At 36.2% G+C, this 23,045-nt stretch overlaps 3 protein-coding genes across 13 annotated transcripts in view; 2 read left to right on the top strand and 1 right to left on the bottom strand.

The window, feature by feature from the left end:
* Nucleotides 1-87: 87 nt before the first annotated feature.
* Sidl (SIDL trafficking protein particle complex subunit 10) lies at nucleotides 88-7,185 on the top strand. Its single transcript, XM_070666610.1, has 12 exons — nucleotides 88-402; nucleotides 966-1,183; nucleotides 1,308-1,501; nucleotides 1,602-1,797; nucleotides 1,951-2,062; nucleotides 2,171-2,358; nucleotides 2,465-2,683; nucleotides 2,785-3,548; nucleotides 3,658-4,324; nucleotides 4,401-4,862; nucleotides 5,017-5,329; nucleotides 5,498-7,185. The coding sequence occupies exons 1-12, from the start codon at nucleotides 228-230 to the stop codon at nucleotides 5,626-5,628; spliced, it is 3,639 nt and encodes a 1,212-aa protein (XP_070522711.1). The 5' UTR covers nucleotides 88-227; the 3' UTR covers nucleotides 5,629-7,185.
* Nucleotides 7,186-7,462: 277 nt separating this feature from the next.
* Nop10 (Nop10 ribonucleoprotein) lies at nucleotides 7,463-8,562 on the bottom strand. Its single transcript, XM_070666627.1, has 3 exons — nucleotides 7,918-8,562; nucleotides 7,715-7,757; nucleotides 7,463-7,639 (listed from the first exon to the last, which is right to left on the bottom strand). The coding sequence occupies exons 1-3, from the start codon at nucleotides 7,969-7,971 to the stop codon at nucleotides 7,542-7,544; spliced, it is 195 nt and encodes a 64-aa protein (XP_070522728.1). The 5' UTR covers nucleotides 7,972-8,562; the 3' UTR covers nucleotides 7,463-7,541.
* LOC139108380 (dystrophin, isoforms A/C/F/G/H) overlaps nucleotides 8,451-23,045 on the top strand; it is a 344,440-nt gene continuing 329,845 nt past the window's right edge. For 7 of the 11 annotated variants that reach the window (XM_070666601.1, XM_070666600.1, XM_070666607.1 and 4 more), the window contains exons 1-11: nucleotides 8,452-8,518; nucleotides 8,947-9,228; nucleotides 9,666-9,756; nucleotides 20,141-20,202; nucleotides 20,510-20,602; nucleotides 21,101-21,178; nucleotides 21,248-21,340; nucleotides 21,762-21,851; nucleotides 21,936-22,134; nucleotides 22,344-22,501; nucleotides 22,584-22,979. In XM_070666601.1, the coding sequence (XP_070522702.1) occupies nucleotides 9,666-9,756; nucleotides 20,141-20,202; nucleotides 20,510-20,602; nucleotides 21,101-21,178; nucleotides 21,248-21,340; nucleotides 21,762-21,851; nucleotides 21,936-22,134; nucleotides 22,344-22,501; nucleotides 22,584-22,979 (1,260 nt within the window). In that variant the 5' untranslated portion in view covers nucleotides 8,452-8,518; nucleotides 8,947-9,228. Of the gene's footprint in view, nucleotides 8,519-8,946; nucleotides 9,229-9,665; nucleotides 9,757-11,240; nucleotides 11,728-13,391; nucleotides 14,021-20,140; nucleotides 20,203-20,509; nucleotides 20,603-21,100; nucleotides 21,179-21,247; nucleotides 21,341-21,761; nucleotides 21,852-21,935; nucleotides 22,135-22,343; nucleotides 22,502-22,583; nucleotides 22,980-23,045 lie in introns of those variants that run through there. The other 4 variants (XM_070666608.1, XM_070666609.1, XM_070666604.1 and 1 more) reach the window with 4 other exon arrangements.

Here is a 23,045-nt window from a genome sequence, read left to right as displayed (position 1 = left end):
GCGTGGAAGCCGCGATTCCGAGTTGAACTCTCTGCCGCAGGGGCGCCAGGGGCCCGCAGGAAACAGACGGCCAGGATCCCAACCTCAATGGAGGCGAGAGCCGCGAGAGTGCGAGGTGAACGATGCTTGACTCGTCTGCCAGCTGCCTCTGAAGCCCAGTGAAAAGTCGGCCGAGGTGATTTCGCAGGCTGCGACGGCTCCGGCGGCACCCGGGCGAGGGTTCCTGTATGCGTGCCGGCGAAAGAGGGACGAAGAGTGATGACCGCGGGCTTGAACGTGAGCAGCGAGCTCGCGAGGCGTACCGCTTGTCTTCGGACACGATGAACTGCAATGGGGGATCGTCTTTGGCCGGCGAGGCGCGTAAAACGGCTGCTACCGCGGACAGCAGACCGATCGTCACTTGTAAGTTTCTGCTGTCGTGACCGCCTCTGTCTTCTCACCTTCTTCTCCTCCCCTTACCGGAGATAACACGTTCGGAGTTTTCTCTACTCCGTTTCTGACGCTCCGTTTCCTTTAACTCTTTTCGGCCTCTCCCCCCTGACGTCTCGTTTCCTTTTGGCTTTTTGGAACAATCAGTGTTCGGATAAGACGTCGATAATAACGTCAAATAATCCCCGATCGCCTTTTAATTCCCCAAATTTTCTAACGAACTACATATGTCAATTTAATGTTTTTTTGTTTTTGTCTTTTACTTTTTATTTTTTTATTTTTTAGAACAGGCGGAAAGAATTTTTTTTGAGAGATTTTAAGTAAAAAAGAATTTAGTATTTTGCTTGATTTCTTTTTTTCTTGTTATCGATGTTTTATGTATTTATTATTGAATTTATACGCTGATTTCCGAGATGGACTTTGTGACATTTTTTAAAAATAATATTAATGAGTGGTTTAATCAGTAGGATGTTACTCTGACCTACATAAGTGTGATATTTTATTTTAATAAACGTGTAATTTATATTACGATACAGGTGCCGGGGATGAAAGTTTGTTTTCTACACTGGAAAAGAATTTAATCCAAGCTATACCGGCGGATACAGCGGAGTGGCGCAGGTCGTTCAGCAGGCCGATTAAACAAGTCAAACTTGGGGCTACTTTTGTGCCATTTTCCCGAGATATTTTGCCTACCGACAAAGATTGGCATCTTATAAAACAACCAATCTTTCATATTTATTGGACGGAATGTTCAGTAAGTCTATAAAAAATAATAATTTTATAAAACTTAAAATATTTATTTCATAGCAACTTCGATGTATTTTGGCTTAATAGATGCGCACGAGCAATATAATTTTTTATGTTATTTATTTTTATAGGATGTCGATACTTATAAAACTAGTGTCAGAGACGATATCGATGCCTGGTTAAAAATACTGAATTTATATCATATTCAAGATTGGATGATAGTGTTGGTAGAAACTTATGATGTAAAAAAGGCCAACAAATTATTGCCTAGAACTACTGTTTTAGATAAAATACGAAGTGATTTTGCTGCCAAGAATGGCGACAGGTAATCACAATTAAATGCATTATGATATAATTTTTTATATTTAATTTTACAATATAGTATGAAGATAATGTTATACTCATTAAATTATATTTATAAACAGGTGCTTTGCTGTAATTAATCCAATAAAATCCGAATCTCGTTCCGCGGAATCGTGGAGAGGCTTGATAACTCGCATTCGTTATTTAATGTTGACTGCGTATGACAGAACCTTATCACGATTTGAAGATATTATACGCGAGCAGAGAGAAAGACGAAATAATCCTAACTGGAATTTCTGCCATTATTTTCTTCTTCAGGTAATATATTTTTACTCATTGACGGTCAACCACAAGCAGAATATAATACGTCTCTTTTTTAGCTTTCTAATATTAAAAAATTTTTTAATATGTTTATTATATTTATATCTTATTACTTTTTTTTTTTTTTATAAAATTATATTGGTATTTTAGGAAGAACTTGCATTTGCGTTGCAAATGCTTGGTTTGTATGACGAGGCATTAGTACAGTATGATGAATTAGACGCTCTATTTACACAATTTGTGCTCAATTCCAATGCGGGAGGTACTGTAATCTTTTGAAATTTTGTTTCTATTTAAGTTGTACGTTATTTAATGAAAATAAATGTTAAAACGCAAAATAAAAACCTAAATATAGATAAATTGTTCATAGATACTCCGGGGTGGTTAAGTCTGTTTCAAACGCCTCTCAATAATTGGGGAGGCGTAAATTTAAATAACGGTATAAATCATCACCTAAGATTTCTTTTGGCTGAATGTAGAGCATCTTTATTAGATCTTAGAAGTTATTTGTTTAGTAGACAATGTGCCATGCTACTCCTGCTTAATAAACCTTGGGAGGTTTGTATGAACTCAATAATTATTACGAAATAATTATGAATTTATGAATAATTATTTTTGCAACAATTATTATATTTAAAAATTCACTGAATATTATTTTTGACAGGTTGCACAAAGGTGCTTAGCGTTCGTTCATAATACATTAAGCGAACTAAGAATCTTAGAAGTACAGAAACCTGAAGGATCTGTAGAATGTTGGTCATTTCTATGTGCACTAGAGGTTTTGCAAGCATGTCAATTGTCCGCCAATAATATTGATAACAATCAACAAATAGATTTGTGCTCTTTACATACAGCTAGCTTGTGGGCACTTGCAAGAGACAAGGTAATAATTTGTATAATTACGACAAATATTTATGGATTATTTCCAGTATAAACATTTTTATATACTGTATATAATTTTTTTTTTTTTTTTTTAATTTTTAGTTAGGAAGCTTAGGAAAATTATGTGGCCTAATGCCGGGAAGTGAACCCACTAGTGAACAATTGCACACAGTTGTATATCTTATAGCAGGAATAGGAGATTCAGAACCACAGATAGAAGGAAAATTAACTCCTACAGACAAGTTAAAAGAGGCACTTTCATCCAAAGAAGCATTTAAGAAACAGTACTTGGAGCATGCAGAATTAGCCATGGGCACATACAAACATGTCGGACGCATTCGATCAGCTAGATTAATTGGCAAAGAATTAGCGCGGTTCTACAGCGAACTCGGAGAAAATCAGAAAGCAGTGGCGTTTTTATCTGATGCTTTGAAAACTTATATGGACGAAGGATGGCATCAATTGGCTGTGCAAACACAGTTGGAGCTAGCCGAGTGTTATAAACGGATGGACGACGTCGAAAAATATACTAAAGTGTGCGCGGCGGTAGCTAGCGCAAGTCTTTTGCATATAACTGTACGCAATACATATTTGGAAGAAATGTTAGGGTATATGAAAATGATCTCTTCACCTCAACCATTACTCGCGGAACTTGGATGTGCTTTTACAATACTCAGTATGGAGGCTAAAGTAATGGATAAGATAGTACAAGACTGTGTAGTTAATGTCGAAATCAGTGTACAGAGTTTATTTCCTCGGGAAGTAAGATGCACCAGTGCCGCTATTTCGGTAGAAGAGATACAAAAACCATCCATACCTAATAAGAAAAAGGGATTAAAATCATCTGTTGACCCTCCAGTACAATTGTAAGTATCACATTGTTTATAATATTATTATAATCTAATGTATTTGTAATAATATTCATTCAGAGTTTTTTTTTATGTTAATTTTTTATTCGATTTTATTCTATTTCAGGTTATTAAAATGCACATTAGAGGATATGAAATTACTTGATCTCAGTTTATTACGCCTGCAAGTATATTCCTATTTGGATTACAAGGAAGATAGAAGTCTTGGATCTGCTAGTGTTATTAATAAAAATATAAAGCCTCTCGTAAGACGTTCAGATAGTGCGAAACATAGAAAACCATCAACTAATACAAAAGGCGATTTCACCAAAGCGCTCTCCTGTGATGAATTTGTTATGAAACCTGGAATAAATACGTTTGTCTTGACGAGACTGGTAAATCAACCGGGTTTATACAAAGTTAGCCAATTATCATTGGTCATAGAAGAAAAATTAGAATTTTTATCAACTGTGTTGAATCCACGATTATGTTATGAAGTAGCAAAAACGCAGCCAACGATATCCGTAAATTGTGGCAGAGATTTACTGGCGGGTCTTATTCAAGATATTGAATTAGTTATTTCAAGCGGAAGTACAAAGATAACCGAAGAAATGAAACTAAAATTACGCACATCACGCGGATTGACAGTGCAATCACAAAGTGTGGAAAAAGTAATGGTCAAGGAGTTAGAGATACCACTGCCAACATGCGAACCATTTCAAACTATAAGAGTGCAGTTAAAGATTTTAGCTGAATTACCACCAAAGAAGGATGCTTCGTCTATGGAACATAAAGTATTTAATGCTTGCAATTTTATTCTTTTCTTTTATTCAATAAATGTTATATTAATTTTTTAATTTTTTTTTTTAGTTGAATATACAATGTCCGTGGGGTTCAGAAGAAAGCATACCTTTGCATTTTGGTCCACCATTAATGTCGAGTATGAAACTTCATACAGCCAAACAAAGAAAATTTATTCAAATTGTCGTGACTGGTTTAACTAGTCAACTTCTACAATTAACTGAACCTGAATTAACGACAATTTCGTCTATAGATGTTAATTTTAAAAGTTTGAATCCTATCGCGGGTCAGAAACTAGTGATAGGTAATGGAATAAATGTTTCCTTTATGTGGGAACTTGAAATCGGAAAAGATGAAAAATCCACAATACCAATAAAGACTGATTTTCGTGTAAAATATATATCAATTAATGACACCGAGGAATTAAACGATACACATGTTGATGACGATCCACTACATATACATAATTTAGAGAGAATGGAGAAAGCATGTAGTGTTTACAGGTGCAATTTTGACATTACAGACTATATGGTAAGAACAGATATACGCATTATTAATTGATTGCGGATTAATAGCAATCTGTAATAATGTAGTTATGTATATTACACTTGTAAAACTTACCTTGTGCAATTCTGTATATATTCGTAGTATATAACGTTAATTTATTTGTAACGGTGTTTTCCAGACTTTATTCACAGTATCCTCGAAAGTTGAAACAAGTGGAGGAGAGTTTTGTCGTGCCGGTAGTATGTGTCACTTGTGTCTTACAGTGATGCGCATGCCTAGTCTTGGTCCAAATCCTCCACCGCAGTTGATGTACGAGGTTTTGGCGGACCAAACTATGTGGGCGGTGTGTGGTCGGACAGCAGGCATTGTATCGTTAGAAATAGTAGAGAAACAAAGCGTTACATTAGATGTGATGCCTCTGACAAGTGGTTATTTGCCTCTTCCCGTTGTTAGATTATCTCGATATATACCTGCAACAGAATCGAAAAATGGTAAGTTTAAATAATTTACATAATATTTCTTTTATATAATACAAATTATGTATTATTTAAATTTATTTTTAAAAATTATTAAATTTTTATTATAGTTGTTATATTAAAAAAAATTATAATTATCTTTAAATTATATAAATATTTGTAATTATCTTATTTTCATTTAAGATATCGTCCGTAACAAAAATGATTTAGGATCTGGTCCTCGATTAGAGCCATTTAGTCCGGGACAAGTCTATAATGCCAGTAAAGCACAACAGGTGCATGTTCTGCCAGCAGCTCCATCAGAATCGAATTAAATATGTATAAATTGTTGCTAAAGATGCATGTTCTTTAATTTTTTATAACAAAATATGTTCATTTAGGAAGAATTTTAAGAAACATTCACAAGTTGTTTCTTTGTATTAAATTGAACAATTATGTAAATACTAATACAAAATTATATTTTTAGTTGATACATAATAGGGGTAATGAGTATATCATATAAATTAATAAAGTTTCTCAAATAATCAGTTATTGCAAGTAAAACATTTGCATTGAAGATATTACGAAGATACGTTCAGAATATTAGAAATTTTCATAATTTTTTACTTAGTTGTGATAAATCTGAAGAAAACTTGCTGGAGGTATGCTAAACGATGTACTTATATATTTTTGTCATTTTAAATTATGCATACAATAATGTTAGGTTTCATTTTTTCCAGTTCACACATTCAATTAGTTTAACATTTTATAAAAATCCTGTTTGTTCGTTTTCTTTTTTGTTTAAAATATTTTAATACTTTATGCCATCTTAATATCTTAAGAACGATGGTAATATAAGAATTTTTCTTGTATAAAATAAAAATGTAAAATTTGTACAAATATTTATTAGCGATATATACTCATAAGCTTGTGAATAAATGTTACATATTTTTGTTAATTGTTAAATTGTAAGATATAGTAATCCTTATGGACAACGGTTTGATACGTAAACTAAGAATTTATTAAATGCTATATTTAAAAAACCATATATATAGTGTTCGTTTAATAGTATTTATATTTCAACCGAAAAAAATATGTCTACAGATAAAAAATAATGTACATCACATAAAAATTTCTTGTCAGAATTGGGTATTATTGAATACATTTTTCTTGTGTTGCCATGTTTTTAGAATATTACGATTTTCTATTTACATTTTTTTATTCTTTAATGTTAAGAGAAAAAAAATACTCCCGATTATTGATATCGATATATTTGTTACATTACAAATAATGTAAAATTGATTTATACTATGTTTATTCCAATTTTTTTACAGGAAGTGTTTCTACTAAGCAACGTAATAGATTTACATCGTTTATTTATTATATATTTGTTGATCTTATGTTTAAGATATGTATATTTAAATCTTCTTTTATGTAATAATGGTACTATAAAAATTTTGGTGGTAATATGTTATACCAAATACATATAGATATATAAAAGTTGAGGATGCACAGTTAATAAAATATATTTTAATTAAATATTTTATTGAATGCGTTATAATTATACGGAGTGTCCGAAATAAAATGCCGAATATAATTTTATGATTTGATATTTTATTTCGAACACTGTATATTGCAGTAGATTTAATATATTATTATTACTTATAAATATAAAACTCAATATTTGCTTGGTATATCAAATTTTCGTTATGTACATATAATTATGTACATTTGATATGTATTAATTTAATAGATAATGGCCAATCATATATGCTATTTGTTTAATAAGATACCTGTATTATATGTACTCGTCAGAAAATACTGTGTACAATAATTTTTATTTTTTATAAAGTGCAAAGATAATAAACGAAATAAAATTTGTATAGGTAAAATTAATGTATTGATAATGTAATTAAATTGATACTAATACTTCTATTTACTTTTTATGGAATGGACAAGTAAAACGTAAAATAATTAAGTAGTACGTTATAATATTAAGAAAAAGTTAGTTTTTTGTTAAAAATATTGTAAAATTTTAATACTTCATGAAATTCAACAATATAAAATAATTATGAGCAAAGAGTTTTCTTTGTTATCGCCGAAGGAAGTTGTGGGTGTGAAAGTTGAATCACCTCTCAACTGACAGACATAGATTGTGGAACTCATGTGTGGGTTATAATATCACATTTCTTTTTATTTTACATGTTATATTTTATATTTTTTATTAACTTAACTTTGTATGTAGTGATTAATAGATAGGTTGCGGTTGCTGGGTCAAAAGTAAACCAAATCTTCTCTTCATTGTGATCCTCTCTCTTGAATACTTGTCTTCTACAGAAAATCGAGCTGTAAAAAAAATCAGAATTTTTGTAATGCTTTTTAACTAATGCGCGTAAAAAGAAAGATGCACCAGTAATTTACCTGGATGTGCGGACAAAGTAGGTCTTCCATTGGGATCAATTTTCTACAAAAACACGGTTATTGTTAAAAACAGAACAAAATTACAAAGGAATTAATTAAAAATAGAGAAAATTTGTATTGCGATCTGCAATAATGTATAGTTTCTATATTTAAAAAAAATTACAGAGATGTATAAAAATTATATTCCGTTATAAATGAATTACCTTTAAAGTATACACGCGTTCACCTTTGTCGTCCAAATAATACATGAGATACATTGTGGAAAATTATCCTTCTTATTTGCAGTCTGTTGTTTTATAATTTAACCCCCGCACTTCTTATATTTTTTCGTAGCTTTCGCCACGAAATATTTGTCTTTATCTTTTAATAAAACAGGATTACGTATAATTCTAACCAAGCTACACGTGTGGAGATAAATGCCGCATTGATATATTTTTTCTTTTATACATAGAAAGAAAACTTTGTGTGAAGTGATACTTCTCCTACAAAACGCTGCAACCGCCATTGCACAAAAATATTTGATTGGCTACCACACTATACCAAAATGTCCGATATGGCATCGGTTGACTCCCATCACTGTCTCAATTCGTCAGTGGCGACGCGCGAGCGTGGCAAATTTAAATTCACTTTCAGTTTCTAGCTAATCCCAAAACGCGACGCTCGCTGTCGCTACCGGCAATTTGAGGTAATAACGAAAAGTCAATCGTCACCGGCGAATCAAGGTACAGTGTCGCGAGATTCAACCATCATTTTATATTTCAGTAACACATCTCAACTCAAGTTTAATCAAACGAGTTGTCCCAGGTTAGGATATATATTCAGAACAATTATTTTATGGCTTTAATATAATAACAATATATAACAATTTGTCTACTGTGCGTAATACTTATGTAACGAAAGACGCTGCCGTGTGTCTTGATCGTGTTTATCGGGTTTACGCCGCGTGACAGGTCGCCAGTTCGCGGTACGTGGGCGCGATGATGCTCGCCGATGATTAGCCGGGAGGCATCCGCGGTCGAATGCGAGCGTGTAGGCGCGCTGATTGACAATTCCTCGTGGCGAGGAGCCGACGTATGGTGGGCACGCGTGCACGCACTCGTACGCGACCGACCGGATAGCCAGTGTCACTTCCGCTGACCAAATCGCCGTTGACACCCGCACGTCCGCCTCGACTTATCGTCGTCGGCGCGAAAACCCGTTACCGTACTAAAAAACGCATTTTCGCTTTACAGCCGCCTCGAGGGCGAAGAGTCCACCTGCCGACTAAGGCGCGAAAAGACGCGCGTTCTCCAGTTAGCATTCTGCGAGTGTGCCGGTGTTTCGCGGGAGTGAATCTCGACGAGGCGTGAATTATGGGACGCTGGGACGCACGAGAAGCAGCACGGAGTGACGATGTTGCTCTTTTGTTTCCTCTAACGATTATACAATAGGAGGAGACGCGTAATCGTCCGTACGTCACGCACAGGTGGAGGTCATCTGTAGGCGTTTCGCGTAACAAATCGCACCTGCACGAGGTTAGTATGCTCACGGTTTCGACGTTATTGTAAAGAATAAAATTTTATATTCGTATTAATAATTTGCAGCTTAGAAAGTTGCGCGTTGAAGTCGCTTTTCTGATGAATTTGAATAGTACGCAATCAAGGCTGGAACGTCGCGAAATACACGATACTTGGTTCGACCGAAATCGTAAACATCTATGTGATAATTTAATGATTACAGCCTACCGTACAGCTAGTACGGATGGAAGTAAAATAATGTCGCGCTCGTTCCGCATTATCGGTGAACCTTCGTCCGTAAAAAAATAATCGCTCCGATACCGTCGCGGCGGTCTTAAATCTGTTCTCCGCTACTAATCTCGTTCAGTCTAGCGGCTAGAATTGATCGCAAATTGCGCGGCACTTCGTGATTCTTAAATATTGCTGGATTATTGATTGCTGTACTGCCGTTTTAGATGCAGCGGAGGCAAATTCGTTGGATTATTCAAGTACCAGAAGAACCGCAACATGTTGAGACCGTTGAGAAGCAAATTTCGAGTACAAAAGGTGAGAGAACTTGAGTAACACAAACTTAACTTCCAAAACTGCTCAGTTATAAGGAAGTTCGAAAATCTTTTAAAAGACTTTGACGTGAAAAGTTTTATCTGGTTAAGGATTTAATTAATTTAATTATAAATTTAAAATAACCAGGGAAACTGATTTCTCCAATACAAACGGTGCGGCACAGAGAAAGGAAATTAATTTATTCGTTTGCATTTTATTAAAAAATGCATGTATGACACGCGGGATAAAATCTTTAAACGTGGTTAACGTTTTTATTGGCCAGAATCTAACAATAAGATTGAACCAGCGACTAGACTTGCTCGTCAGTCCGATAGCAATATTTTATTCTATTCATTATGTAAAAAGTCACAACGTCGCGCACATCGTTTATGTAGAACGTAGATTATAAATAGAGATGATCGGCGTGATTACGTTTTCGCGGCGCGTTTTACTCAGTTTTCTCCTTTAAGCATAGCATCTTTTTATAGATCATCACTATTGTCTTTTACGTCCACAATCCCTTCGTTGATGGATTAACTCCGCCTTCGCTTCTGTCCGCCGGTCTGATTAAATTTACTTCAAAACGTAACGCAGAATGCTGATGTTGCGAATAACGTGCACGGTGATATAAAGGCAATTTTTTTTGTGCGCTCGACAATTGGCAAATATAAAAAATTAATTTAGCGATTGCACCCGGCAGCGGATGTCCCGAGGTGTGCAATCAACGATGATGCGTTTGCACGAAAAAGAAAAGAAAAAAAAAACAGAAAAAGGTTCTGTTATCGTTCCTTATCTCTGTGATACTACTTCTTGAAACTTTCAACGAGATATAAACTGCTAGTAAATCGCAATGCAAGGTGTTATGAAATATAAAAAGAACGTCTGTCGGAAGGCGTGCATTAATGCGGGTAGGACTCAGCAAGATATTAATGACATCGTGCAATCGACACGCCTTGAGTACGTACCAGTGAGTTATGTCTAATACCAGGAAGGTATTTGATGCGTCGGCGCTAACTTCTGTAGAGATCACCCGCGGGGTCGAAATTCTGGGATACCGCGCAGTGTCGCGACGGGCTGCGTCCCATGAGGTCGGTTCCGAGTTATGGAAAGTCCGATGCGCTCTTATTATAGAAGTTCCCTGACTCCGCAGCCGCGTTAGATTATCCGTAGATCCGCTGCTGAGAAACGGCAAATGTTCTTTGCAAAAAAGAAAAAAAAAAGAAAGAAAGAGTGAAATTAAAACTTATTTAAACAAAATGTGAATTATTTTTTTTTAAATTTACTTGTAAATGTACGAGATTTGTGATAGAAAGAATTCTCAGTAATGGAAATATAAAGTACGAGTTTATCTTTCATTAGTAAATTGGACAGACGTATTCGTTACGCCTTGGTGTTGCCAGCAATCTATAATGTATGATCGTTTTTGTACGCCAAGTGCTTTTATTTTCTCGGGTTAGATAAAAAGAAATTATTATATATTATTAATAATAATAATATGAGACATAAATGGACTTTTTAAGTTTTGATTAAATAGGCGATTATATCTCTTGTAATTATCAGTCCGGCTCCGGCCATTTTAAATCACAATGCACGGATGTAATCAATGCGCGGTCGTTTATATCGGATGATAAACACGTGTATGTGGACTCATTTAATTATAGTTATAAAAAGGATGTTACATAGTCTCTTGTTGCTATAGATCTGATTAATTTATTTAGAATATCTAAAGAAAATCAATTTATGAAATATTTGCTTCGTGTAAAACTGGTCGTGCTATATTTAATCGCAATTTATGCTGTGTTAAAAATTGATCTTTAAATGCGACGACCGTAAATAACGACATAAAAAAATGTATAACATTATAGCATTATAATATGATGAGGATAATCAAAGATCGTAGTGAAATATCTGTCTCTTTGTGAACTTTGTATATTCATATGAAGATAAATTAACACAGAATGGATGATGATATATGTGAGTATAATCATCAATGATCGATTAGTACATTATAAAACATAGTTTTATATTGCATGTTTTTTTTTCTTTTCTTTTTTTTAATTGTACGTAACTGTTAATGTACTAATTTTTCTGTGGAAATTTTATTTTTAATATAATTTTATAGTTACAAGATATTAATCCTTTTATCGTTTGAGACTAATGCAAGACAATTTAAAAAATTTGGTTTTTATATTAATATCAGTAGACTGAAAAGATTAAATAAAAAGATTGCATTCGTTAGAAAATTTTAATTCATAATATATGTAGAGTTTATGGTACAAGAGGTTTAAACCAGAGACATAGAAATACTGTTCAAACAGTTGGTGGTTCGCCTTAAGTAGTTCATAATACTAATTGGCACTACCGTAAACAGATTCTAGATATGAAATTAATTAAATTCATTCCAGTAACGCGTGAACCAGGCGTGCGACCATGCATAACGCTATCAGTGAGGCCAATATGAAACGACATCAAGATGCTATCTCTAGGTTATTGACACGAGAGTTTCCGCGATGCACATACGCACCGCTATCGAGAATACATTAGGGTTGGTGCAAAATGCACCAGTTCTATCAGTCGTTCCATCAGTGACGAAGATTAGAATTTTTGATCACGCATAAAACATTAATTGGAAAATCTCAAAGGCTATGAGAAAAAAGAAAAAAAGAAAAAAAAGAGAGAATTTATGACAAAATTAAATTTTCTAACATGCGGAATTATATTTTAAATATAAAATTAAAATTTTAATTAATATTCAAAGCGTTCGTGTAAACGCAATCGTTTCGTTCACCCACACACGCACGTTTGCTTTAAATTCTTTATCAAAATTCATCAGAGAATTTATATTTATGTGAAACCTTTTAATGAGTTTTCATAAAGTAATATGAAAATTTTACTAAAATAAATTTTATGATGCGTTACATAATAGGTAGTTTGTTTTACGATTTTTAAATTGTTAACGTTACTTAACGAGCCTAAATAGGCTCGGCGTTTAACATGAAAATCTCGAGTAGTTTAAACAGCGATGGATTTCATTGTATTTAGCGAGTCTTGGGATCCAGGGTCAGTCTACTTCCTTCGCTTTCTGAGTCCCTGTTCACCTGTGATACAGTGGGCCTTACGTTCAGGAAAGTAAGTCCCATGCACCTGACTTCCCTGATCGGCCTATCTCTTCGCCTTGACATTTATATGCTCATCATTTACAATTTTCAAAAGTTAAAATAAAAAAAAAAAAATAGAGAAAACAAAACTCTTACGTTTTCTTCTAATACTTGAAACGCTTCTCAGATTAAACTGGAGTTTAATTTGATTAGAGGTAGATGTTAGATTAAATTCCTTCGTTTTTTCTTTGTGATAATCTGAACGTCCATAAAATGATGATTATTTTTATTTTCTCGTACGACTATTCGAAGGGGGGCCCATACGGGCGTGCCCGGAGAAAGGGGAAATTCTCGATCGGAACGAGAGAGAATGCGACAGGTAGGCGAGGAGGGTTTCGCAGCATCAGCGAGACGAGAACGGAGGTATACGTGCCGTCGGTGTGTACGAGCCGTGGTGAGGGAAGTTGGGCCTTACTCCACTAGTTGTCCGAGCCGTCCGAGGTTGCCAGTTTGCTCGCGGCTTGGCCGGCGTGCGCTGCGTTTAGCGGTCGTTGATTGACGTTAGCTCGCGAGAAGAGGAGCGTGTTGTATCGTCGTCTTCTGCTCTCTTTTCCTGCGTTCGCGCGATTTGTCGGCGTCGCTGGTCCGTCGCGCGTTCTCCGTTTGTTTGAGCTCACTGTATCTTCGATATTTCGAACGGGATGACACGGTACGTATCGTCGCGAGGCCTCCGGCTACGACGATCGTGAAGGTTGCAGCGGATCGTCGTCACGCTCGCGAGGAAGAGAAAGAAAGAGAGAGGCAGTCGAGGATCGAGTCGATGCGTGCGAGCGCGCGTGCGACGAGTGCGTAGCGCGGTGTGCGTGAGTGCGTGTCCGGTTGTACCTCTCGGCTTGTGTCAGAATCAACAAGTGGCGTAGCATCCCCGTGTGGGCGCGTGCGTGCGTGCGTGCGAACGGCCGATTCTAACCTCGCGTGAATTGGCGGCGGCGCCTCCGCGGCGCATGTGTGCGCGTGAACGCGCGCGAGCGCGCGCGTGATCTCATCGGCGGCGTCGCGACGCACCGTCGGCGATTGATGCTCCCGTCCCGTGCATCCGGATACCAACGTCGAGAGCCACGGCCCGGTGGCTGCGTCCGAATACCTCAAGATGGAAGTCGTCTACATAGGTGCGTGCACGCGTATATGTTTACACACGCACGTACGTGGGTGTGACGTACGTGGGCGTACGGAGGTACGCCGTCGGGTCCCGCGGGACTCTATCTCTGTCCCGCACGTGGACCACCTTGCGCGGACGTCACCTCGCGCCTGGCGAGTGCAAGGCTCCAGGATATAATATCTTTTCGGTGCACGGCCTTGATTACGAGCGACGTGAACTGAAACCGTCGTCTCGACTTAATTACGCGAGATATACCTGCGCCTGAGAGCGAACGCGACCCGGAAAGATTAATCGACGATTAATTAATAATTGTCACTCGGTAATTTTTATCTGACAGTTACCGCTTTTAACAATTTTGACAGCGATAAGTATTTTTGAGGGGAATATTAGAAGAAACCATGCGCACGATGTTTTTTTAAGAAATCCTAATTCGCGCGCGTTATTATAATATTCGAATATTAATTAATGATATTAATTTCTTTAGGATAATCACAATTGAGTGATTTACAGCCGACGGCGTGTTGCCGGTTCACTCACATTAGTATCTACCGGTTAGGTTAGGTTATTTGTCATTCTTTTGTTCTTCATCCCTTGCTTTATTGTTTTTCTATTCTCTACGTGTGCGTACAACGCGTATATCGGTTACTTAAATAGCCGCGTAACACATTTTTCACGTTGTCACTCGCAATGAAATTATCTGTGCGGCCCGAATCCACAAGTTATCTTATCTCAAAAGTATTTGCGTTCGGCGCACGGGAATTCGTAACGCATGCACACGTCAGAATTTAGAATCGGCGTTGGTGAATTTTACGAAAGATAACGCGCGACTTGTGAGCGCCGGCACTTGATTTTAAATCGCCGTGTCATATAAATTCGAGCGTGCGAAAGTTCGCTGACAACCGGCGGGGTACACCCAACTAGAAGATCGTCGTTTAATTAAACGGCGATTGATATTAAATTATATATATAATTATATATATTGCCGATTAACACCGATTTATTTCGAGCTTCTCAAAGTCGCGACGACGTGCGATATGTCACGTACGATTTATCGAGTTAACACATGCACAGTCTTGGAGATTTTTAATTTCGTAAATTTACAATAAAAAAAAGAAGTTATTAAAAAAAATATTTAAAAAAATTGTATAATTGTAGCAAGTCAATAGATTTATTTTAAATTATTTCTCATAGCTCCAATTTAACTGATAGCTCGTTTCGCGAAGTTGTATCGGATTCTAACACGTTCTACGAACTTGGGCCGTAAATTTAAATATTCTCATGCGTGCAAACCAGGCTAATTGATTGTTCATTTAAGTGGCGTTAATACTTTCTATTCGATTAAATTTTCCTCGTTTACGTAGCACATTGCGGAACGCATTCGTTGTAGCTTAGCCAATGAACTATTACTGAAATATACGGTCAACATGTCCCTGTATGTAACGTAACATTTAGAAAGTCGTTCTACAGTTTGATGAACATTTATATTATTACGTTTACGAATCATTTATAAAATATTGCATCGCGTTACAAAAAGCACCGCTGCTTTCCGAACAAATTTAAAAGCCAGCACATTAATTATTATTGCACATAACAGCGTATTTATTACATCGTCCGGAGTCAGCTTTGACGCTAATGAATAAATATATTAATAAATGATATTGTAGGCAATTAAAAGTTTTGATTTCGGAGACGATAAAGTTTACCGTTGTTTCTTAAATCGGCGTGCTTTTTTTTTTTTTTTAATCTACGTGAGAAATAAATAGAAAACGCGCGTTCAGCATCCGGATTGTTAGCGTTCCCATGCTAGACCCGTGATAATTTCGTTAGCCACCGAGCTGATTGTCACAGTTGAACACTCTGATGTAGCCACGCATTGGCATTATTCGGTCCCATCAGAACGTTTGACCCGCAAAACCTTTCATAGTGCGGTTAGGGCCAACGACATGCGTGGCTCCAGGCACATTCACATGAGAAGAAGTGTGCCGGCACTTGCGCAGCCGGTAGTGGTCTGCATTGTCAGCTCGTTTAAACAATTGTTCACTGCGCGGTTGGGTTATTTGCATAGTATACATGCTGCTCCCGGCGTCCGCGCCCAGCTTGATGCCAGCAGCTCGAAGAGATTCAGCTGGCGACACATTTAGGCTTTTTTATTTCGTCTGCAAATTATTTCAACATTATTCCAACATAGTCGCACATAGTCGATCTAATCTATGTGGATTTAGTTCAGTCAAACGAGATCTTGCAAAAAAAAGAAAGAAAGAAGAAAGTAAAAGAAAAGAAACAATTATTTTATTGAGTAACTTTGAGACGTAATCTTTGTTGGTCAGGATTAAAATAAAACACTAATTGAAGCACGAAGTTGATCACAGAAATAATTTCTTATACGTATGTATAATGAATGTCCGGTACTATTTTTTTTTGCTTCTGCTTGGTTAAATTTTAATAACATTCATTATCTTGAAACTGTTGAAGAGATCGATGCTAGGAGCTTTTCGCATTTTTAATCTTAAATGCAGTTTAACGTCGCGTTCTTTTGAAATGAATCATCTTCTATATGTATAATGCAGATGATCGCCTTTAGCGATAATTGTAAGCGCGTGCGGGAATATTACACGAAGCCGTGTAATTTTCACTCGGCTCACGCGTAGCGTTATACAGACGCGGTCGTCCGATTCTGGATTTTATTCGTTACATACGAAGATTACGCTCGTTGCAGTTTGTAGTGGGGAAAAAAAAAAGCCAGCTGCGGTTAAACGAGAATGCGGGTTGAATTGGCCGTGGCATTAGCTGGCGCGATGGACTCGAGTTTGCGGCGTTCGTTCGATTAGACCGATTGGTTTTTCGCGTGTAAATTCGCACTTTTCGCTAGCAGTCGTCCACAAATTACGCCAACGAAAGCAATGTACCCGTGCAATCGACTTGATCGCTGAATAAAGACGATGGGCGCATGCCGAGTACATTTTTCTGTCGTTTTTGTTTTTTCTCCCTCGTTTCTCCTTGCTTCCAACTTAACGAGGAGACGAGAAGAAGTGCTTTCGATAATCTCTTTTAAAGGCTTCTTCATAGAAAGACTTAAGGAATTCGCTGCTCGTGGACTGATGCCTCGGTAATCCTCGTTCGATTATTTTCATTCGCGCAGCCTAATGGCGAAGCGTTCCGTTCGATTTAACAGAAAAAGGACAGGATAGACGGCAAATCTAATAATCAGCCTACAGTTTAAGAATGGCATTAACTCGTGCCGAGCGATATTATCTCCATCGATAGTGTGCTCTGAAAAATTATGCAACCTTGGCGAGTGATATTCAATCTTATTGCGACATCGTTACTGCAAAACAAACCTAGAACGCCGCGAGTGACGTAATTATCTACGATTTAGTACGGCATAATTTCGAGATTAAATAGATACCCAGTAGATAAATTAAAGATTTTTACAATTTGTTTGTTTTTCTCTTTTTTTTTTTGGAAATATAAAATTAAGAAGTATCGATGTAAAATTGGAGCTGCGAAACATGTTAACGCACTGTTTTAAAATGTTTAAAATATATTTTTCCAAGAAAGTGTATTATAGACTTTGAACGGTACATGCATGTGCTAATTTATAGTAAGGTGAAGTATTTAGAGACACACAAGTCCTCTGTTTGCTTAATGGCGGTATGTTACAGTTTATACTATGTGCTTTGAAAGAAAACGAGCGGATGTACATGCCTAAACAGAGTTGTTCTTAGACCAAGTAAAATTTTTGACAAGTCTTTTCTAACCGTTCGGCAGAAAATATTTTATCGCAATCTTAATAACTCTGTAGATTTAATTTTATTAAAAGAGATTTGCATTTTAATCTTGGGTTTATAAATAATTAAGTAAAGTAGATATTTTTTCATCGCGTGTAGAAGATAAAAATATTGAGTTCTTAACAATTTTTTCCAATTTATGTCATAAATTAAGAATAATTCGATCAGAATATGAAGCGACTAATGTAACGATAAAGTTCCTAAAAATTTCGGTTTATTAGCATTGATTTTTCGCAAATGAGGAAAATCTCAATCTTTATTAACAGCCATTTAAAAGTCTTCAGAATAATTATCCACGTAAATGTCGTCAACATGCATACTTACGTCAACTTTGTTCTTTTTTTTTGTTTGTTTTTTTTTATTTTTTTTAACTTCCTGATATAATGAGAAATCATTATATATGCACGATTCAAGTTTGGTTGCAATGCGATAAGATTCTTTGACGGAAGATGTATGAGGTTTGGAGAAAGAAATATCTGGGTTCTATACAAGAACTCGCTGGACCATATTCGGAAGCGCCGTATTTCCGCGGAACCGAACGAAGATATTTATTTCACTGCCCCGAAACAAAATTATAATTGTAATGCTTGTTAATTCGAATATTCGTTGAACAGAGCATAATTAGCAGTCATTGTTACCGTTCGATTTAAATAAATCACCGCGCTGCGTACGGCTTCGTTATACCTTGGTTTATTTTCAATTATATGAACCGTGTTTGCTAATCTTTTGAAAATTAATTACAATATCGATCAGCGCTAATAATTTAATTTACTTTTTCTTTCTCATTAATTGATATAAGTAATTTATTTAATCAGTAATAAAAGTATAATGTGCAGTCGCGTTGCATCATACGATAATAAATTACATGAAGATTATGTTATCCGTCTTTTGTCTTCCGAATCGATAATCCCGTTATTCTTAACGATGGTCTTTCCCTAATGACTCCGGGCTTTTGTGAAGTAAGCACCAGGGCGACTTCCGCCCGAGATAGATTATCTCACGTTGATCTCATGGCTTTACTTTAAGTACACGATCATTTGCGATTTCTTTCCCTCCTCGTGTTACTCACGTAAACTACGTTTCCCCGGGAGAGAAATACGTTCATTCATTCATTCACCGGCAACGTCCGTGTGCTCGCATGCTAGTATGTTCTTTTTTTTTTTTTTAAAGGTCGTTAAAGTGCGCTATCGACTATGGATGACTTTCAGATTCCAGGCCAGGAATCAATCTTCGGAACCGCCGAGCGTACTAAATGATGCGTTGCATTCATTGCGGGAAAAAAATTCTCCTTGCGTTTAAGAATTGATAGTAATTTTTCTCGTTAAAGAAAAATAAAGAAAAATTAAAAAAAGGGGGTAAATTAAATTTTTTGCTACCTATCGATAATGTTGAGATAATCAGATTTATTAGGAAATGATAAAATATACCGAGATTCCTTTCTTTTTATCACTGCGTGTGACAAGTGATGAGCAAATAAGATTATGCGGTTTCGAAATCACCATTGATAAGATCTTTCTTCGCGTCCGCGAGGTGGTTGCGAGCTCTTTTCTGCATGGCGCTAATTTAATATGCAGCGATGCAAGTAGCCGCGATGTTGTACGTCGTTCTAAATATAATTTTCCAAACGTGTCGGAGGCATGCTAAAAGGGATGTGTTTCGCGATACGCGCGGGACGAATCATTTCACATCGGCAAACGTTCTGAAACGCGTGAAAGCTGACATCACCTATCTTTCTATTTCTATCGGCGCGCTGATGCTTGCAGCTTTCTTACGGGCTGGTGAAATGCATTGTGTCGTACAAAATCATCGCGCGATCCATCCATCACCGGGCAAATAATAACGAGGAAAGCATTACGTCGGCAGCGCGCCGTCTCGTGTACTTAGCAATCCGATAAAGCGAACAGGTACTTATAATATTCGCGGCCTGCTGCCGGTCGACCTAAATTTCGAGTTTACCACTTCAGTCACCGAGGTCAACTAGTGTCAACGCGATAGATGATGATGAGCCGCCGTTGTTGCGCCGGCAATAATTCTACGAGCATAAAACCATCAGCGGATCAACGATTGTTGCTCCACTTAATGTAAATTGCGAAAGTATTCCAAGTATTCCGTCATAGATCACGTAACGAATAATTAAGGACCTCCGAGACGAAGTGACGTTCACGCAAAGTCATTCCGTCATTGGGAATGGGATAAATTTAGCTCTCGGTGCAGTAAACTACAAATAACAAGAATCAAATTTTGCACAATTAAAATATGATTATATTTTAGTTTCGTCAGAAAATCTGTATCTCTAAATGTCTCTAAAAATGTATTACAGACACATTTTTTTTTTTTTGTAGATGAGCGCGAGGACGTGCAAAAGAAGACGTTCGCCAAATGGATAAATTCGCAGCTTCTCAAGGTAAAGGATCTTATTCGGTTCAATTACCATTCGCCTGTTATTACACACTCCATTTATTCGCGAGACTGCACGGCATGCGAGGAGTTTCGCTCTTAAATCTCCCCATGCGTGGAACGTAATAAGCATCTACTCGTTACGCGCGTTCATACTTGTTCGTTCGTTATCTTCTAACGCGATATAATAGCTCATTGATGGATGCTTTCAGTGATTAAAAAAAAAAAATTAAAAATAAAAAAAAATTAAAAAATTAAAATTAAAAAATGAGACCCGATCAATGTTTAATCTGTCTTATTTTACTTTCTTGTAGAATCATCATGAACCGGTGAGTGATCTGTTCATCGACTTGCGAGATGGAAATCGGCTACTGTCGCTCTTGGAAGTGCTCACCTCTAAGACTTATGTAAGTATGTCGCCTGCCTGCCCGCAGGATAATCGCTCGACATGGTTTAGTGGTGATTTCGCGCGAGTTTTTTTTTGCGATGGACTGACGAAAGCGCAGCTACATCGCGCGAGGACGATCGTTAGAATATTTCTTGGCCGACGGTTAGATCAGATTAGGTTTTCAATAAAAATGCTTTTTAATAAAATTATTCCACGTGCATTCCGCGCTCGCCGCGACGAATCGCGAACAGGTGCGCGTGCATCGGGAATATTTGCATAAGAGCGCATTACGAATGCGTGGTAGGCGTAAGAATGTTCCATTCTTGAGATATAACACCGTGCCGCGGCATTTACGCTGTCTCATACAGATGCCCGGTTTTATCGTTGAAATTTATTTTGCACAATGGTACCCATAGAATTGCAAGTCTTTATGTTAAAACAAGCCGGTGTTCCATGTATAATTATGTTGCTTTCAAAGCGTGCGGATAACGTAATAGCGAAGATATTTATTTTGCAGAAAAGAGAACGCGGACGCATGCGAGTGCATCACCTCAATAATGTTAATAAAGCGCTGCAAATTCTTGAACAAAATAATGTAAGTACATAATTGCAGCATCTGTATCGTTGCGTAATGTAAAGAATTGTATAATATTTTGCATTTTAGGTGAAACTTGTTAACATCAGTAGCAATGATATTGTTGATGGTAACCCTAAACTGACGCTTGGTTTGGTGTGGAGTATTATTCTCCATTGGCAAGTAAGTCTTCGATGATTTAATTGTTTTTTTTTATTTGCCATAATTTAATTTAATTTTTTTATACGGTTTTAAAAAGTAATTTTTCTTATTTTTAATTTAGTATGTGGAACAGAATTAGCTTTACACGGGATTATATTCTATTTTTAAATGTAAAGGATATTGGATATTTATTAAATGAAGTGAATTTAAACGATCGAGCGTGATATATGTATAAGTAATTTAGCTTAGTAGGAGTTAATAAATTATATATTTTTAGTCAAAATTAACTTTTGTGTTTTTAATTTAAATTTATGATTGAATAAAATAAGCGATATTTTATTAATTTATTTTATGGACGTGTTGATTAAACATTGATTAATAATTTGTATTTTTTATATACAATTATTACTACTAATTTTTTTTATTGATTTGTCATTAACAGGTGCATTATCATTTGAAAGACCTAATGACAGAGTTGCAACAAACGAATTTGGAAAAGACACTTCTTGCTTGGTGTCGTCAAAACTCACAGGTAATATATAAAAATATTATATACTGAATTTGTTAAAATAATGTAACAATAATTTTCTTATTATAATCTTTTTTTTTTCTTTAGAATTATTCTGGTGTTGATATTAAAAATTTTACAACATCTTGGTCTGACGGCTTAGCGTTTAATGCAATTTTACATAAATGGAAACCTCACTTATTTGACTTTAATAACATAGCCCGAAAACATCCAAATGCTAGACTGGATCATGCTTTCCGACTTGCCCAAGAACATCTTGGTATCGAACGTCTTTTAGATCCCGAAGGTAATTTAATTCGTGGCTTATTTTACGTACTGCATTTTATATATATAATAATCACGATCTTTTTTACTTGAATATTTGATAAGGAAATTTTCGAATATAATGTCACTTACATTTTATTAAAAGTAATGGACATAAAAAATTATGAAAAGTATTATATAACGAAAACGTCAAAATTATATAATTACATTATCATGTTAATTTTGTTTTAGATGTTAATACTTCAGTACCGGATAAAAAATCCATAATGATGTATGTTATGTGTCTTTTTCAATCGTTACCACATTCGGGAGATGACATTGGTGAACTAGATCTTTCAATAGCAAGTGACAGCACTCCAGTTAGTCCCGTTACTACACCTGGAACAGAGGTACGCGAATTGTGATTTAGCAACTGAGCGAAGAAATTATATTGCATCAACGTATGAAATATATGAAACAATTAATTTACAGAGTAATTTAACGTTCGCTAATTTCGGAATGCCGGCATCTCGACCAATGAGCTTAGCAACAAACGTTTCTGTCGAGCTTGGCGGTTATCAAGTTGCACTTGAAGATGTTTTAACGTGGCTTTTGGAGGCAGAGGATAAATTAAATCATGCCCCGGAGCCAGGCTCAACTCTAGATATACTGAAACAACAATTTCACGAGCACGAAACGTTCTTGATGGAACTATCTGGTCACCAAGATGGAGTGGGAACTGTTTTAGAAGAAGGCGCAAGATTATTAGCTGAAGGCGGATTACACAAAGATGAAGAACACGAAGTCCGTGTCCAGATGTCTTTACTGAATTCTCGATGGGAGGAACTTCGAATGCGTGCCATGGAAAGGCAAACAAAAATTCATGAAGTATGTCGTATTTTTATATTTTACTGATGAAAAATAATATAAAAATATTTTAAATATATTTATTCG

This window comes from Cardiocondyla obscurior, linkage group LG15, assembly GCF_019399895.1.
Source record: "Cardiocondyla obscurior isolate alpha-2009 linkage group LG15, Cobs3.1, whole genome shotgun sequence".
NCBI classification, from domain to species: domain Eukaryota; kingdom Metazoa; phylum Arthropoda; class Insecta; order Hymenoptera; family Formicidae; genus Cardiocondyla; species Cardiocondyla obscurior.
This window is presented reverse-complemented; position numbering and strand designations above follow the sequence as displayed.

Excerpts from the sequence above, each read along its gene's own strand:
- Nop10 (XM_070666627.1), bottom strand. The coding sequence starts at position 7,971 with ATGTATCTCATGTATTATTTGGACGACAAAGGTGAACGCGTGTATACT. Across the intron at positions 7,758-7,917 it reads AACGCGTGTATACTTTAAAG|AAAATTGATCCCAATGGAAG; the intron begins GTAATTCATTTA and ends GTGTTTTTGTAG. Across the intron at positions 7,640-7,714 it reads TACTTTGTCCGCACATCCAG|CTCGATTTTCTGTAGAAGAC; the intron begins GTAAATTACTGG and ends TTTTTTTTACAG.
- Sidl (XM_070666610.1), top strand. The coding sequence starts at position 228 with ATGCGTGCCGGCGAAAGAGGGACGAAGAGTGATGACCGCGGGCTTGAA. Across the intron at positions 4,325-4,400 it reads CTTCGTCTATGGAACATAAA|TTGAATATACAATGTCCGTG; the intron begins GTATTTAATGCT and ends TTTTTTTTTTAG. Across the intron at positions 5,330-5,497 it reads TGCAACAGAATCGAAAAATG|ATATCGTCCGTAACAAAAAT; the intron begins GTAAGTTTAAAT and ends TTTTCATTTAAG.